General features: G+C 36.8%; 1 protein-coding gene across 2 annotated transcripts in view; it reads left to right on the forward strand.

Annotated features, from left to right (window-relative positions):
- Nucleotides 1-1,725: 1,725 nt before the first annotated feature.
- Nucleotides 1,726-17,913, forward strand: part of ANKRD28 (ankyrin repeat domain 28) — an 81,127-nt gene continuing 64,939 nt past the window's right edge. The window contains exons 1-2 of one of the 2 annotated variants that reach the window (XM_010007538.1): nucleotides 1,726-1,851; nucleotides 2,908-2,991. In XM_010007538.1, the coding sequence (XP_010005840.1) occupies nucleotides 1,726-1,851; nucleotides 2,908-2,991 (210 nt within the window). The remainder of the gene's footprint in view (nucleotides 1,852-2,907; nucleotides 2,992-17,913) is intronic. The other variant, XM_010007539.1, reaches the window with a different exon arrangement.

A 17,913-nucleotide genomic window follows, 5' to 3' on the forward strand; every position in this document is an offset into this window, starting at 1 on the left:
GCACTTAAAAAGCTGGAATTGTTTACTGCCTAAATTGTTGTTAGTCAGCAGAGCCAGTACACCAGATTTCTTTGTGGCTTTTAGTGGAAAATATTAAACAGTCGCTCTTTCTTCGGTTAGAGGATTTTTACGTTTTCAGCTGCATTAGTCACCGAACTGGCACAGATGTAACTGCAAAGACTGCCCCCCCGCCCTCCCAAAAAAAGTGGTGGGTTTTGGTTTTTTTTGAGCCAGAGGAAGTTGCAGTGGGAGCAGTGGTGGGGCTCTCTGGTAAGTGTGACATGTGAGCATTACTCGGCATTTCATCCTGCCAGGCTGCAGTTGCTGCTCGCCAGCCTGCCGCTCAGTGGGAATGCTGCCGTGGCAGTGGTTTCTGCTCTGCTCCGATGGGGTTTTAGTGACCGGCTTGGACACCCTGGCTTTTTTTAAGCTTTGCAAGGTTATCTGCTGATTGTGTAACTTAATTTGTCGAGGCAGAGAACCTGATAAGCAGAAGCTCTAGCTGAAGAGGAGAATCGGGTTGGCACAGTGACAGATGTTCGGATAAAGAAGTTGGCTCAGAGAAGATGTACGGAGTCTGATTTTTCTTTTTATTTTTTTTCCCCCCTCCATTCCTCTTCTTTCTGAATGAAGACTGTCATGGGAACTGCATTCACATGGTGATCAAAAGAAGCACTTGAGTGATGAACTGCTTTTGCAGAAGAGGTCTAAGGCAGTAATTTGAGCTTTTGTGTGCAGTAGCTAGCTTGTTTTGCTGAAGCATTCTTCCTCCACAGTATTTCTGCCTAACGCCTTCCCTGATGGAGAAGCCAGAGCTACTGCCCAGCGAAGGGAAAACGAGCGCTCCGCATTGCTTGTTCCCGATGGAGTAACGCCGTCTGCGTTGCTGTGTCTGGGGAGGCTGGATTCAACCAGCAATATTATTCAAGGAGTTCATTGTCCCTGTGGTCTGACTCATCGCATGTAAATGTACTGCAGCCGTGCTGTACGTTGCAGATATTTTTCTTGCATGGGAAAGAATTATTTTCCTCTAAGCAGGTTCTGAGTAACTGCTGGAAACAAGATGTGTTTTTCTGTCTGGGCTGGTTTTGACATTGAGAAAGGAAGCTGTAGAATGACAGGATGATCAGAAGGCACATTTATTTTCAGTCACCAGAAAGCCTGTGTCTGGTGATTTAAAACTGACCTTGCAAGAGTTTGGGTATAGCTGTGGCCGTCTCTCTCGGGGCAATTGTTCCTTGTTCTGTCCTCAACAGGATGGTGTCGTGTCTTCTGCAACAATGATTTCACTGTGGGGATAGAAGGACGACGTAGAAGTTGTGACATTAACAAAGACAAATTTGCTTGTGACTGGACAGCTGTGTGTGACAGGGAGTGCTGTTTGGATGGAACTGGATCTTGGGATATTTTTATCAGCTGTTCCACAGTTTCATTATTGTAGTTTTGATACCTAGGGAATTTATTTTTTTTAAATAATAACTTTTTTTCATCATTGTTTTGAGCATCTCAGGGTGTTTAAATCTGAAAAATGAAGTGTAAAGGGGGACTGGAATGTCCTTTTTTAAATGCTAATGCACCAGCCTTAGTGCTCACAAGATTGTGAGGGTGTGTGGGAACAGGTGAAAGTATTTCCTCTATGGTCCCCATTGCGGTATCTGTGGTTTGGTTCCAAATACATTGTTGCTGGCGTTTTTTTGTTTGCTTTTGCTTCCTCAAACTGATCGAATGAGTCGAGTCTGTATTGTTGTTTTGGAGGAGGTGGAAGATGATTCTCCTACATTTATTTCCAAATTACCTCAGGAAAATGTATCTTTACGTCCACCGCCTTCTACAAACGTGCTGGTAAGGCATGCTGGTTGTCAGCATATTTTCTGCTTATAATACCGTTGCAAATACCAGTAGTAATATCCCTAAAATCAACATGAATATGCTTAATCTTGCAAAAAGATAAGGTGGTAAAAAATGCCTGTACTAAAGGGGGGGAAAAGCTGAAACTTCGTTCTAGAATAAGTGTTTGCAAGGGCTCCTTTTTTTTTCATGTAACTATTTATGGTGCAGCCGTAACAGATCTCAGCTCTTGTATAATAGCAGGATTTTTAGAGGGCTTGGTAAACTGTATTTGAAGTAAATGTTTTATTCCTGCTCCACTCCTCATTCCTCAGTGGTACGTTTATGCAGTACCACTTTAGAAAGTGATATAATCTTTGTATTGCAATAATGTGATGTGTTTATTTTGAGACCTGATGGAGTATATAATGTACATAAAGCAAGAGTAATTATAATCTAAAATAAAAAAATAGCTTAAGTCATAACCTTGATGTAACTGTTAGATTCAAGTTACCACTTTCTGGTAATTATCATCACTAGCAACTGTGCTTTAAATTTACTTATTTTGTCATGTTACTGACTTAAAACTTCTTGGCATACCTCAGCAGCTTTTCTTACTAAGAAATCCTGCTATATTTAGTAGTAGATGTGTATGAGTGTGAATTTGTTAACCATGTTTATGTGATGCACTTTGCTTCCCCACTCTAAACAGGTGAAAAACTTTCAGTAACTTTAGTCACTTGCTAATATAAGAGGGATTTGTTTGCTTATGTTGTATTTGCAGCATGTACAACAGCCCTGATTTTATTATGAGGAGTTCTCTCTTAAGCTGTTATAAGCTAGTCTTCTGGGCCCTTTTTTTAATATTTAATTGACTTACAGTATGCTTGTGTGTTTGAGGTTTTTAAAACTTGGAATTTCTTCAATTCTAAATATTGTTGCTGGTCCCTTTATTTCACTGCCTGGGATGTTGTATTTTGTCCTCATATTGTGTTTGTGTTGTGTATAAGATATACTTATGTGTATCACTAAAAGCTAAAATGGAATTATATTTTAAGGTGTGTTTTTTCTTCATTTCAGCCACCATTGGTTCAAGCTATATTTAATGGAGATCCCGATGAAGTTCGAGCACTGATATTTAAGAAAGAAGATGTTAATTTTCAGGTAAAGGCAAGCATCATTAGCTTTGAATAAATTTTAATTTTTGTAGACAAAGCAAAGCCTATACATTCACTTTATTCTGGGAAGGATGAGTGTAACTTTGTAGATTTGTGTTGATAGTTAAGACCTAATTCTATATTCCTTTCAAATGTTAGTTTGGCAGTGCTTGGGTAACAGAAAAGGTTTTTTTCTACAGTTGCTTCAGACTTTTTAGAAAGTTAGACTGGTTAAGTGTGATGCTGTGTAGACTTGATTATTTTTTTAATTAAATGCACCATATAGTATACATTAGCCAATTATAAGAAAATAGTCTGCTGTTTCAGTAGATAGGTAAAAATGAGAAATTATATGTCCTGTATGTGGTGCTGTGAATCCAGACACTGTAGACTTAAAAATTACACTGAAATGAAATTAATTTTGTTCTGTTGGGTGAAATTCAGAATTCTTAACAGCATGCAGTGACTGTATGTATTTTCTATTAAAATTCTAATATGCATGTTTGACACTCTATAAGATAATAGAGCATAAAGTCTGTACATTAGAAATTTTTTTTGGTGCTTAAAGCAGACTGACCAACTATTTGGAGCTTAACACTATGGGAATGTATGTAGCTGTTTCTCCTCCAAATGCATCAGAACAAGGGTGATGCTAAAAATCAAAGGCTAACAGGTGCTACATAGTGGCTGGTGTAAGATCATCATAATTGTTTCAACTTTCTTCTTGAAAGATGTAAACCAAAAGCAAATATTTTGTTTGGTATGAGTATTTTGACATGTAAAAGCATTCTGAAGTATTTATATCCAGTCAGTGCCAGCTGAAGTGTAAGGGAGCCCTCCCATAGTCTTGAGGGGCTTAGAGTAGAGTCCTGTAAACTTCCTGTAAAATTTTAACTTTTGTTTGGTGAGGTTGGACTTTTTCTTCTTCTTCAGTAGTTTTGCATGTTCTTAAGCAAGGTTGTATGATGGATTATTTAAATCAAAAGACTTAATCTTATGTTCAGTTATGAGAGCATTAGCTGTGTGTCCTTCCCGTCTCTTAATATTTACATGCTGGTCACATGGCCATTTTTATTTCTAAATGCTGATGTCTGTTGTTTTTTTCATTTATATTCCTCCATGTGGAAGTCAGGTTTAGTGTTCATAGCTATAGTGCCTGCAAGCAATTTAGTATCTTTCTGCTTTTATTTAAATTATGTATTACAAAAGCCTCTGCTAGATTTCAGCATGTATGTGGTAGTGGTTTGGTTTTGTTTTTTGTTCTGTCTGATGTTTTGGCAAGCAGTTGCCCGTAAATACAAAGTCAGCAGAAGTGCTTCAATAGGAAAGCCTGTAATTCTTTGATGTCATTGAAGAGAGCCATCTTAGAATGCCAGGAAGAAAAATATTGTAGGTAGAACACTAAAAATCTGAGTTTGCATCTTAAATTTTTTATTCCTTTCTGTGGATACATCTCCTTTTAACACAATGTGTGTGCATCTTAGGCTAGTACCAGCCAAGATGTGTTTAGAATCCATCCAGAGGAAATGCACTATTTTTTCACAGCCACATTCTTCAGCACAGGCAGATGCTTATCACACATGACCATTTATTCCTTCCTATCACAGCAAGTCCTAGTCCTACTGCAGTATTTAATATTACATTCACATAAATACCTTGAAACATTGTTTATTTGGACTAAATGAGCACATAAATTCTCCCATTGTTAGGTAGAAATGAAGTAAACTGCCTAGTGACTTCTTGTGTGTGCGTGTGTCTTTGTGTTTGTTTTGTCTTTTCATCTGGTTTTTCATTTGCTGTATGTACTTGGCTGGAGGTAATAGATTACTTCATAGTCTACTTCCAGAGTTGTCCTCTTAGTTATAAATTGGTGTGGAGAGGAGGGGAAAAGTGAAGAAAATTGAGTGGTTATATATATTTCCTAATAAAGAGAAGGATCATGATAAACTGTTTTGACCACTGTGGATGGTATTAGACTAGTGTATATTCTGGATTTTTTCCACTTTGCTCTCCAAGTGCTTCAGTATATTTGTTTGAATTCCAGAGTCATTCCCTCCAATGCCTCTGCAGAATCTTTTGCCTCTCTCAAGAGCAACTAATTATTTTGCAGTTTGTATTCTGTTTCTTTTCTTCCTCCCTTCCCCTGGGTTGGACACTGTAACTGGACACCTAGCAGGGGTTCTGCAAATTAACTTAGTCCAGAAGGGAACTGAAGATAGAGATGCTGTAGGTCTTTGCTGTATTAGTGGCATTCATCTGGGAAAGTTATTAGTGTCTTGATGAAAAGTGAGTGTTTGTTGTTGGGTTTTTTTCTTTCTATTATCACCCAGCTTCATTTATATTTTTACTTTCAGGGTGTGTTATCTTTAATATTGATTGTAATTGGCTTAAGACTCATTAAAAGCAAATTGAATTGATTCTGTGTACTTGGCTTCCCAAATCTAGGCTGTAGTAACTGTTTGATATTATGGTCGTATCTAAAGATTGCACTTGGGTTGGGCTGTATTATAGCATTATTCATAAAACAAATTATGCCTTCTACCACAGTGTTTTATTTGGAAAGATTCTGAGATGGGTGGCCTTTCATAACATGAGTTGCTGTGTGTGACTGTAAGATGATGTACTGATAGCAAATGAGCTTTTTCAGGAAGAAGGTTGTTCATGCCACACCAGCCTTCTTGAGTCACAGGCTCAGTCTAGGTTTAGAAACTATGTATTGTATTCCACTCTGCAGTTTTAATCTTTTGTGAACAAGGAGCAAACTGAGCATGTCCCTAGCTGCTTAAGCTGTTGTTCAGAAAGGCTTACCTTCTCTGCAAGTTGAAAGCATGTAGCATTTTTATAGACAGAACTGTTTTATAGGAACCTTGATCAAATGTGTTGTTTGGAAGGTGAACTCTCTTGAGGCTCTAATTAGTGGCAAAAATGGAGAGGAAGGGGTTGCTTCTCCCTCCTCTTCCTCTAGAAAGCCTGAGAAACTGTATCTGCTTGTTTCACACGCATCACATGTGTCAAGCCTGATACAATTTCTGTTATGTGAATGGTTCTTGCTAAGCTATGTGTGTGTGTATGTGTGTGTGTGTATGTATATATATATAGGTTAAAAAACAATCTTATTGTTTCTTGGTACCATCTTGAGCTTTAGAGACTTGACCAGTGTGATAACTGACAGGGTTAATATCTCTTTATTAGTTAGTGGGCATCCTCAATATTTCCTGCTCTTGCTGATTTGGATTAGTATGGCTCATTTGAATTTTAGGTTCTTCTCAGCAGTTAGTTTAACTAACTTAATTATTTCAGCATTGCCTTTTATGAATCAGGATTTGTTTGGGTTTTTTAACATTTGGAGGACTATTACTGGTGCAAACTGTGTCATTTGTTTGTAACCATAACCTTTATTATGCATGTTCACTTTAAAAGATCATGAAAACAGAGTATTTAATCTCAACTATTTGTTAAGAATATAATTTTGAGGACGGATTACCAGCTCACCATCAAAAATGATTTAAAGGCTGTGGATCTGACTGTTGAGATTATTGTTCAAAATCAGAACAGTTTTTCCTCCCTGTAGACCTATTAGGGTGATATTTCTGCCATGAAAAGCAATACTTCAGGTAACCCAATATGAAATTCTTACAACCCGATTGCACTTGATCTTAGCCAAGGGGATAAAACAGCTGATCCTTTCTAGAACTGGTGTCATTATGCCCCTTGCTCTTTTCATGCTGATGTCAAACAAGCAGTCTTTTGGAGGATTCCCAAAATCACATAGATCTTTCCCAGTGTTCAAAAGTGCTCCCTGCTTATGTTTAAAGTAGTCATGTTGGCATATGTGATAAATGACTTAAAGATGAAACAACTGTATATTGCTACTTATTGTGCTCTGTGAGATTAAAATAGTATTTTAAAGCTGTTTATCATATGAGCTAGTGAGATTTTTCCCCCAATACAAAAAGTAAGATGGGAAAATTAAATTCCACATACTGTACTGAGGGCTCAGCAATCAAGGTTATCTGTATACTTTCTGTTCTGCACTACTGGCCATCCAGGACAGCTCTCAATTTAATGTCTCTTTTCTAAAGTAGGTAACCAGAAAAGAAATTAAAAGCTCACCTATGCTAGTATTGTGGGCAAAAAAGAAAAAATAAAACAAAAGCACAGAACCAACTAATCTTGTCTGCCCTCCCCGTTCTCCACCTGTAATGCATAGCCATGAAGCATTGCCTGTAAATCCCAATTTTTTTTCCTGGGACTGGCAAGGAATTTCATCCAGTAGCACCAGTTTGCTAGGTACCAATAGGAGAGCTAAATGTATGTAACTGTCTTAGTTGTTTTGAGCAAAAGGATTGCTGCACAGATGACTGTTGCAGTAGAGGTGTGGGCTCCCTTCGTAGTTCTGCCAAATGTGGGTTTGCATAACTTCTTGTGTTATTTGCATACTAGGAAAATGTTGCTGGATGTCATTCTGTGTATGTAAGGTATGATGTCATATTTGGTTACCTCTTTTTTTATTTATTTTACTCTGCAGTTCATTGCATAGACTGAAAGAGGAGGAAATTTGGCTTGTTAGTCTAGTGAGCAATCTCCAATTTCTCATACAACATTATGTCAGGGTACCAGGAGAATTAGATTGAGAGTCTCAAATATCCTAGTAATTTAGGAATTAATAATGAAAATCAAAACACAGTTTAAAAACCAAGAAAGAGTCTTTGTGATGCTGATATTGGTCAGCAAAGGTCCTGAAGGAGGTTAAATGAACAAAACAGGTAATGAAGGTATGGTATCCTGGCTTTCATCTTCATACTTAAACTTGTGTGTTGAACTTTGGGGTGACTGGGTTTTATCTGCAGACCCAGTCCTACACTGAGTGCAGTATAGAACAGGAAAACCTGCATTACTTAGCCGAAATATGAAGTGTTCTACAAAATGTAGTAGAGTTCAGTATTCTGATCATACAAATAAGTTCTGTACCTAATTTGTACATTAAAATAATCTTTATATATGTCTTTATGTGGAAAAATGTAATTGCTCCTTAATTCAGCAATTACATTGAAATAACTCATTTTATGGAAACTTAGAAAAGTAAATATGGCCTTGGTTAAATAAATAAAAGGACATAATGTGTAATGAGGTAAAAATAATATTTAGGAATTTTTTACCTTTAGATTCACTATCTTTTCATAGCCAATTATTTTACCAGTGACTAGCGTGGATTTTTCTTTTTTTGACAAAAGTGTGCGTGCATTCATGCAACCAGAAATGTAAATTAACTTAAATTTGAAATATCTATGTCTCTTAAAACCTCTTTCTGCATTAATTGCTATGAATAAATTGTTCGAGTTGCCCATTTTATTGCCAGCGCCTTTTGCAACTTAAGAGTCACGTTAGTGTAAGAATTTCCTGGTTGGCACAACTGGAGGAAGTTGTCCAGAGCAGATTCATACATAATGCTTTTCAAATAGTTGTGGTTCACCTGTTTTTCCATGCTTCTGAGGGGAATTCAGGGAGGCTGTCTTTATCAGAGGTTGGAAATAGTTTTGAAAAAAGCAGGGAAAATGTCAGAGTTTTGCACAGAGATTTGCATTGACCAGATGAAAGCAATGGGAAGACAGGTGTGTCCAAATCATAGTTTTTTCTGCTTCAGGGGTACTATGACTATTGATCAGAAAAGTGTTGTGATATTTTTTAATGGTTTGTGATTTGCTCCACTTGGAGTATGCTTGCAGGGAAATAATTTTGCAGGGCAATTCATCCATAACACCTCTTGTTACTAGATAAAGCTTCTGGCAATCAGAGCAAAGTTACCCTGTGGCTTTTGTTATCTAAACTGATGAGAATAAATAGTAGTTAAAAGCTAGCATTGTGTAGCAAAGGCTAAGCAGGAATTGTGCACAGCTGATAACTCTTCAAGCTGTGTTTCTGTAGCGGTGTGAGATTATAGGTTTGTTAACTAGCCTATGCCACAGACATGCATTGGACCCAGTGTCAGCAGCTATTTTGTCAGGTTCCTGCAGGCATCGTAGACTATTTGCACTGAAGGACTTTTTTATTGGCAGCTAGAGTTGGCAACAAAAACTTACACAAACGTATTTGGAACTGTGACCAGCATCTTACTGTATTCCCTGGCAGGACAGACTGTGCAGGCTACACTCTTCCAGTTTATGGATTTGAATGTGAGAGAGGAATTTAAAAAACATCCAGAAAATAGTAAAATACTCTGAAGAGCACAATTAATTTATTTTTTAGTTCTTACCTTAATAGGTTACGGCATGAACTTTTTCTTTCTTAGTTGTGGTCATTGCTAGAGAAATTCAATCTGGTATATGTTTTTGTGTTTTTTTAAAGTATCAGTTACTTCTTTTTTTTATTTAGTCACTTGGTAATTTCCAGTTGCAGATGTGCATCTAATAACTTGAGCTATCTAGACTGACAATGTGGATGTATAGGTGTAATAGTATCTTGGAGGAGCAAACAGTGCAGACCTATTAAAAACAATCTTAAATTTAAGAACATCCTAGAAAAATGTTATATTATCTTGAGTGTCTAAATGCAGCAAAGAAGTGTTTAGTGGAAAATGGTGAGTTTTGATGTATAATGTGCTAATTACAGCTAGTATGGTTCTTAAGATGTATAGCTGCAGGTTTTATCAATCAGTTCTTGAGGAAAAATAGTTTTTAAATGGCTTGATATTTAAAATTCTGATCAAGTTGTCGTTTGGGGGTGTTTTTTTTCTCCTCCACTAGAAAGGTTTCTGTTTGGTTGAACATTATTTATAATCTGTTTTTATTTCCAATTTAGAGAATAGTGGTTTTGGGGGATAAAATTGAAGTTGTTTGTGAGTTTGAAAGACTTTTCAATATCATGAGAGTACAGGATGAGTTATACCTTCAAGCTTGGTACTAGTTATTTTAATTCCATTTCATCCATTGGATTGTTAAGCACAGTGACATGCTGTGAGTTTTCCTGCAAGTAGGAACTATATACTGTATATGGAGAAAACACGTGTGTATGTGCCTGCATATATACCCATGCAAGTTATATATAAAATGTGTGTGTATGTATATATATGTATAATTTTTTTAAAATGTGTTAGCTAATGCTAATGACAGTAAGCATGTAATGAATTGGCAGTGAGAACAGTCTCTTGAAATCACTGTAGGAGGTCAGAGAGAATAAAGCATACCTGTGTAAGCCAATACTAATACTGATATTCCCTCCAGCAACAATCCACCACTGAGGAACACAGTCCTTGAGTCAGTGCAGTAGCTCCTGCCCAGCAGCCTCTGCCTGGAACCCAACACAGGTGCTGGAGCAGGGGGTCTGAGAAATCTTGTACTGGGTAGGTGGGGAGCAGCAAGACCTTACAGAGAGCAGGTGAAGTCAGGATGGACATAAAGCACAAGACAAGCTGAGTTGCCTTCAGATACTCCTGCTGTTTATTGAAGGAGTTTTTTTACTCATCTAAGTAACAATAATTATACCTATCTCTTAGAGCAGACTTTAATAAGAATTATAAGAGGTTTTGTAGTTAGATAAAGGCATTTAAAATATGTCATGGCTTTATTTGATTTGGTATGTTTTTCTTTTTCATGAGGCATATGTAAATACAGTTTTTGTACATATGGGAGAGAAGAAAATAGTATGTAATCTTCAAGAGTAAAGGTAGCAGTCATCTCTCTCCACTTTGCCCATGAACTTCTAAAAAATATAGCTGTAGAATGAAAGCATGATGTTTTTTTCTCTTTAAACTTTTGCTTGAGCTGTTGTCCAATATGCATGTCAATGTACTGTATTGCTTTCTGCTTCTAGATAGTTTTTGTACAAAACTTTCTTAAGAGTTTCCACCACAAGCAGGAACCTCAGTTTCCTGTGTGACCATCCTGATGAGAAGATGAGACTCTCCTGCTTTATACAGTGTTTATTTCATTGAAATTTCTTTACATCTGAAGAGTAGCAGGAAAATTCTTTGAAGAGTCCTATTTTTTGGAAGAGCATTTGTGGTTCTGTGCAGACAGGAGCAGGTTCTGCCTGCTCAGAACTGACAGACATGCATCATTTTTCTGAAGTATATTGTGTGCAAGAAGGTCTAGGATTTGGGGTTTAGAAGGACATTAGGTGCATAGGACAGGCAAATACATGTGGTGTTTTATTAACAAGATACAAAGTTAGCTCCTAAACATCTTTCTACCAAGCATGCTCAAGTTTTAATGAGGTGTTTAAGGGAGTAGATAGAATTTAGCACCACCATACGGAAATGTCCAGGGGTTATTTCGGTAAAGAATTAAGTCAGCTCATAAAAATGTGAATATTCATCTTATGTATCAGAAGGGGTATAAGAAGACACTTTGCTGCAGGGAAGCTTTTCCTATAGGACAGCTTCTTTCACTTCTTAAGGATCTGATATGAGGCTGTTTGATCTGTGCATCTGAAGCCTTGCTGAATACGGAAGAGAGAGCTTTGAAGACCTAATTCTTACAAGTGTTGTGGAAACTTGCTGCAAGTTATATATTGTAAAAGAGTATCCACCAGCTACTCGAAGATTAAAATCCATAATACAGCAGTTACTTAACTGTTACTTAGCTTCATAGTTGTGGATTTCCTTTAATTAATGTGGAATGTTTTTCAAGTATGTCATCTGTAATGAATAATCAGATATCTTACTTCCTTTTTAGTGGTTTAGAGAGTGAATCATGTTTTCAGCCCTCCATATAAAGTGTGTCCAAATGGCATTGAGTTCCTCTTCTGATATATAAGGAGATACAGAATGTTTTAAAATCAAATTGTATAATGAGGCGTTATTTTCTTCAGAATCAAAACTGTTGATGAGAGAACCCTGCCAGTCTAAAGAGGAAAAGAATTCCTTTTCACATCAGTAACACTGTGTTTATCCTGTGCAAATTATTACTCTTACTAGAGTGGTACACATAAACCTCCAACAGAGTTAAGGGATAATCTGACTAATACAGTAAATTGCTACTTGGTACAGTGTATTCTGTGGATGGTAGCTCTCAAAAAGTTACCTTTGCAAAAGGGTAGGACTCTGAAAAGAAGAATAGGTTTACATGGCATGGTGCAGCCTTGTATGGGCAATAAGAAATATTCTTTAGAGACTTAGTAAGAATTAATATTGGTGTGGTGTGCTACTTAGGCTAATATAGCCTTCTCATTAGGTCTTGTAAGCTCGCCTAGCACTATGCTAATATGGGTTATACTGTTTGCTCAACTGGGCAAACAAGCTTGGATGTCTGCATGGAAGTGTTTTTACCATATTGGTTGTACACTGAATTTGTTTTACAGTAATTGGGTATTTGACAGGCAGGTTTTCTTTCAGTCATTGTTACTTCTTTAACATTTAAAATTGGCACTGATGTAGAGAACCATGAATAGTTATATAAAATTTAAATGTGTTTCAAGAATTTTGCATTTGAGTCTCCAGTGTGGTTCTTAGTGATAAAGATTTTGTAGATCATGTCTGATTTGCTGTGTTACTTTTAGTAATTATTACTTAAGATTGTAACCTTCAAAGTGCAATTGAAGTTCTACATTTCCTGCTGTTTTTACAAAACAAGCTAGAAGCAAAGTCTTGAATAGTTAGAGCTTACTGGGGTTAGTGCTGGCAGTTGCTGTGCCTGTCACGAAACGGATTGGTATTTGAGAACAGAACATCCCCACTGAAAGCAGAGAGAAGAAAAAAGCTCAGTAGACTTGATGTGCATTAACTCCTGCATCGACACAGTCCTTAAAGATGCATTGCGGGTAAGAGCAAGATAGGATTTGAGTTTACTATTTATTTGCAGTAACTTTTCTGGGTGAAAACTCTTCATGCATACACAACATAACTTTGAATAAGAGAATTTTCTCCACTTTACAAGTGGTTTAAGTTATTTTACGTAACTACTGTGGAATATCTAATGCGCTATCAGTAAAAACCATAATTTCCTTCATACCGTTTGGCCGTTGTACACAGCCTGTACTCAAGGTTAGATACATACTGTAGGGAATTGTATCCCATAAATGCCCAAGGAGAAGGACTCTTATGGACTGTTGGTAGGTAGGTGGCTGCAAGGCCTGGAACGGCTCATACTGGTGTCAGGTCTTAGGACAAAAGAACTGGAAGTCCTTTTCAATGAGGAATTTCTGAGCCCTTGCTCAAGAGCGTGTCCTAAAAGTTCAGATATAATGTCTATCTGGAATATGAATTTTTTTCTCAGGTTAATGATATCAAGCTGTACCTTTCTATCTACAAAACCAGTGGAATTCTGTTTTCTTCTCAGTCTTTATTAAAGTCCTACTTTATTCTCATCCTTCCTGAATATCAATTCTACTTCCATTTTTATTTGCATGAAATACTAGTTATATGCATATGGGTATGTGTAATTATGGTAACTTACAAATAAATTACATGATGCTGACTTACTGTCTCAAAGGAGTGCAAATGTCTTGCTTTAATTGCTTCTAGCTCTTTCTATAATGACAGTTAGCTTTTAAGCTTATCTGCCATCCACTTAGCCTAAAGAATAGTGCAGGTAAAATACTTGGATCCTAAGGTTAGCAGTACTTTTGGAGGAGTTTTGATCCCAACTACTAGAGGTTTTATATAGGGTTTCTTTTCTAATCGATTTGGAGACTTCTGGTTTTCTGTTGCAGACACTTAACTGGGTGGAGGGGTTTTTTGACTCCCCATTCTTCAGAACAGATACATTCTGCAAGACTTGCCTAACAATTTGTCTTTGTATTCGTGTAGATTGTATTGTATGCTACTTTGAGTCAAGTGTTCAGAATAGTGCAGGGGTCTCTTAACAGAAGGACTTTGTGTGTTGCAGCTAAATGATCTTACTTTATGAAGCTATTTATATTTTGGCTTGCTCCAAGAAGAGGTGCTAACAGTTTGAACACACAAACTGAAAACCTCATCTTTTCCTGTCACCAGGGCAATGCATTCATGACATGGATACCCGATTTGCATCAGACATGTACAGCGCTGTCATTTTAGCACTAGCCTTTGCAGTGGAAAGGGCAGAAACCCCAGCTTCTCCGAACAAAAGTGTCGTTGGCCTGAACATAATGTGGTGGATTTAAACTGGGATGGAGATGTGCATACCTTACCTAGTGTGGTGTGATCTTTCACTGGAGCATAAACAGAGCCTGTATTGTACTGTTTTTCTCTCTTGGCATATTATCTTGTTCGTGTCCTCAAATATTACAGATAGATGACAGGGTAAGATGAGGCAGGCACTGTCCCTGGTTCAGCTCACTCTACAAGCCCCGGCTGGGTTACGTAATGAGCTCCACATCACTCTGCTTTCATTATGAAAAGTCCGTCGTTTTCACATGCTGCTGTATTTTCTTAAAAAATATTTTCAGATTTATTTTTTTATTTTTTTTTTCTCTTATCAGCAACTGTGTTCTGATTAAAAGCTGGGGGGTTTTTTTCTGCCATACATAGTAGGTAAAGGTTCAGATTTGAAATCATATACTTGGTGTTTGCGAAGGGGAAAGCCAAGAGAACATGTTTTTGAATGAGATGTTATTCTCCCTGTTTTTAAAATAGAGCATAGTTTTGAATGCTGTAAAGGTTTGTGGGTGAGTGTCTTTTAATTTTAATTATGGGGGTTTTTTGCTGTTAGTGTCCCTGTTCCCCTGTTCTAGTACAGTAACAAATAGTCTTGGCCCTATAAGTTGCTCTGTTTTAATTCCTGAGTTAAAAGAAGGAAAATAAATCCAAAATGTCTCAGCTGTACTGTGAGATCAAGTTGCTCCTACCAAAGTGTAGAGAATAGCTCTTTATTTGTTCCATGTATTGGGCAAGAATTCAGTAGCTTTTATTAGTGATAAATGGGACCAAATTCTTGATGTTGGAACTTTCAGTGAAAGGGATCAGCTCACAAAACCTGCTTAGTTATTCAAGTCCTTATCCGATACCCAAATAGATGTTTGAGTTTACTCATGAACAATCCTAGCCTTTATAATTTGGGCTAAAGCAGTTACATAGACATTTTTATAGGATAGAGACTTAGGTTTAGCTTTTCTTAAAAGCTGTGCTTGTTCTATACGTGAGTTTTAAAAAAATCTAACTAGAGAGAATTGTAACAGTAACAGCAACATTGCAAAATCTGCAAGGACCATAAAGGTTAAAGTGTATGAGAAGTTGTATTTCCAAAAGGAGTCTAACAGTACTTTCAATAAACAGAAATAGAAGAGAGGGTTTTGAGATTAATTAATTGGAAGTGGAAAACTACACATACGTTTGGTTGTTTCAAAACGTAGTCAAGTATTTCAAGAGACATACATCAAAAAGTCTTCTTTCTGTGTACCTCTTTAGTTGTGAGAAATAAGGATGCAATGTCTACAAAATACTTCAGATGCTCTCATCCTGTGTTGTTATTGATAATTGTTGACCTTTAGGAGTAAGGTAACTTGTAAAAACTTGTTGGCAGACGAAAATAAAGGACTTCCATAAACCAAGTGAAAAAAAGAACTCAATGTTCTACAAATTTTTGCCTGTTTTCTTAGTAAAACATCATATTTTTGAAGATTCAGTACTTCAAAAAGGCCTTTTTGAAAATAAGGCATGCTCATGAACTAAAATCACATCAAAATAACTTAGATTTTTTTGTCCCGGACGAGCCCCTAATCACCTGTGCAATAGTGTCCATGGTTAAGTCCACCCCTCGGTCATGAGCCCATTTGTATGTTTGTCTTATCAGCCTAGCAGAACACACTGTTGCTAGTTACAAGAAAGCTTACTGAAGGAAAAAAAAAATCAGTAAAAAGAAAAATTGGCTTCATCCTGGCTCAAACCAGGACAGTGTGTACATATTTTAATGAAAATTTTTTACTCTTGTTCTCTGAGTTTAGCTGGCTGTGGGGTCCAGCCTTCATAATCTCAGATTAATTTGAAGCTCAATAGTTGTTCCTTGCACGAAATGTAACTCACTTTTTTTAATCTTGTGTCTTTCTTTTGAAGTCACTGTTTTAAGTGGTCAGGGCTTCAGTCAGTTACACGTGAACAGTATTTAGTTCTTAGTGCTTGTGATGTAAGACAACTAGCATTTGAAGAGTTAATTACATGAAGGGATGTCCAGAATAATGTTATTTAACAGTATGAATTGCTCTGAACTTCAGTTACTTTTTTGCCAGTCTTTTTTTGTAGTGTAGTACTAGCTTGCATTCAAAATTACGCTTCCTGAAGTTGCTATGGACATTGAAGTTTGTGATTTGGTAAAAAACCAGCAACTGTCCTATTATAGATCACATTACATTTGGTCACCATTGTTACAGGCTCTAAACTTCTGCACTTCAGGATAATTTTTTCCCCAAAAGTTCTCACTGTGGCAGATGCCTTATTGTCCCAGGGAAGGAGGTTTCCTAGCCAGTGTTCATTCTGTTCTTCATTCTTTCTCACTGTGGAAATAGCTCAAAAGTTTCTATAGCCCAATTTCTTAGTCTTTTATCACTGCCATTAGTGATATAATCAGAATTGTATATTTCTGTAGCATGCCATTCAGTTAGCATGGGTTCCTCCTTCTTTTGCCCATTCACAATTTAAACTTCTATCCTGTTTCTTAAATATGCCCGTATTCAAAACTGGACTAGGTCTGTGGTTTTTCCATTTGCAGTTGCCGAGTGCTTCATTTTATTTGTAAAATCAAATATTGGAGAGGAGCACTACTGTTTCCTTTGCAGTTATGTAGCTAATGCTCTTTTTTGAATGTCCTAGAAGTACTGTACTTTCTGGTTGCTTTGTGTATCAACGTAGATCTACTAAAAATTACCTAGTTATTGGAATTTTTTTTTAATACTAGTTTTTTGGGATTTTTGGTTGTTTTTTTGGTGGCAATTCAGAAAATTGTGAGCTTGGGCTCTTGAGCAACACGCATGCTTAGACTGATGTTTATATGTTTGGATAAACTTTGTTTTTCTTTCTAAAATGGTGCTCTTGTGACCTTTTCCAGGTTGTAGTTTTCTACTGACTTACCTGTCTCCAAAAGATATGGTGGCATTCACAAAGAAATGATTTAGTTATTTAATTCACAGTGTGACAGTTTTTATTACTGTTACCTACAATCAAGTCAAAGGGCATGTACTGATAAATTGGTACTTAACTGGAAACAACACTGGAGTTTGGCAGGTTACGGCTGAAGTGACCGTTGTTGCTAGAGATACTTCTATTCTCCTACAAAAAAAGGTCTCCAGAGGAGAAAATTTCCTTCTTAGTTTTAGTGATTCTGTCCTAATAGATGACATGAAGAGGGTATGTCCTGACATGCGATGTGTAATGATAAAGTCTCACTAGTGGAAGTTTAATACTGGGGTTTCAAAAACTGTTTCTTTCACATGCAGTACAAGTGTTTATATAGTAGCATGAGCATTAGTTCCATAAATTAATGGAGTCAGTATGGCAAATCTAGTCATTTCATCTCTGACCTATCATCTGGCTTCAAAGAATACTTTCTGGTTAGCTATGTAGTATGTATTATTTTTATGGTTGATGGCATACTTTCCTCCTGTTTGTAAGCATGCAAAAGCCTATTATTGTGGCTTGTTAGGCTTGTTCATTGTATTGGAGCCACATATTAAAATCTAAAATAGGAAATATGGTGAGAAAACTGAGGTCTGCTTCTAAACTTTGTTACCCAGTATTAGAAATTTATTAATTTTTTGACAATGTGAAGTTTTGAGAAATAAGAAATACTGGGGAAAAACTCAAAGAAACAATGTATTGATTACACTCAGGGTGGGGATATGAGATTAATTTGTCACAAATTTACAAGTTTTAAAAGCCTAATACTTAATATTTTTCTTCTACTTTCAGTTGACAATAATACAACTAATTTTCAAGTTCTAGTTGTGTGTTTTTAAGATACTGCTTTGTAGATGGACATAATTCCAAGGACTTAGTAGCCTCAGTTAGAGAATTATGTTCCTA

Source organism: Chaetura pelagica, unplaced genomic scaffold (assembly GCF_000747805.2).
Source record: "Chaetura pelagica isolate M959 unplaced genomic scaffold, ChaPel_1.0 scaffold10, whole genome shotgun sequence".
Classification (NCBI taxonomy): domain Eukaryota; kingdom Metazoa; phylum Chordata; class Aves; order Apodiformes; family Apodidae; genus Chaetura; species Chaetura pelagica.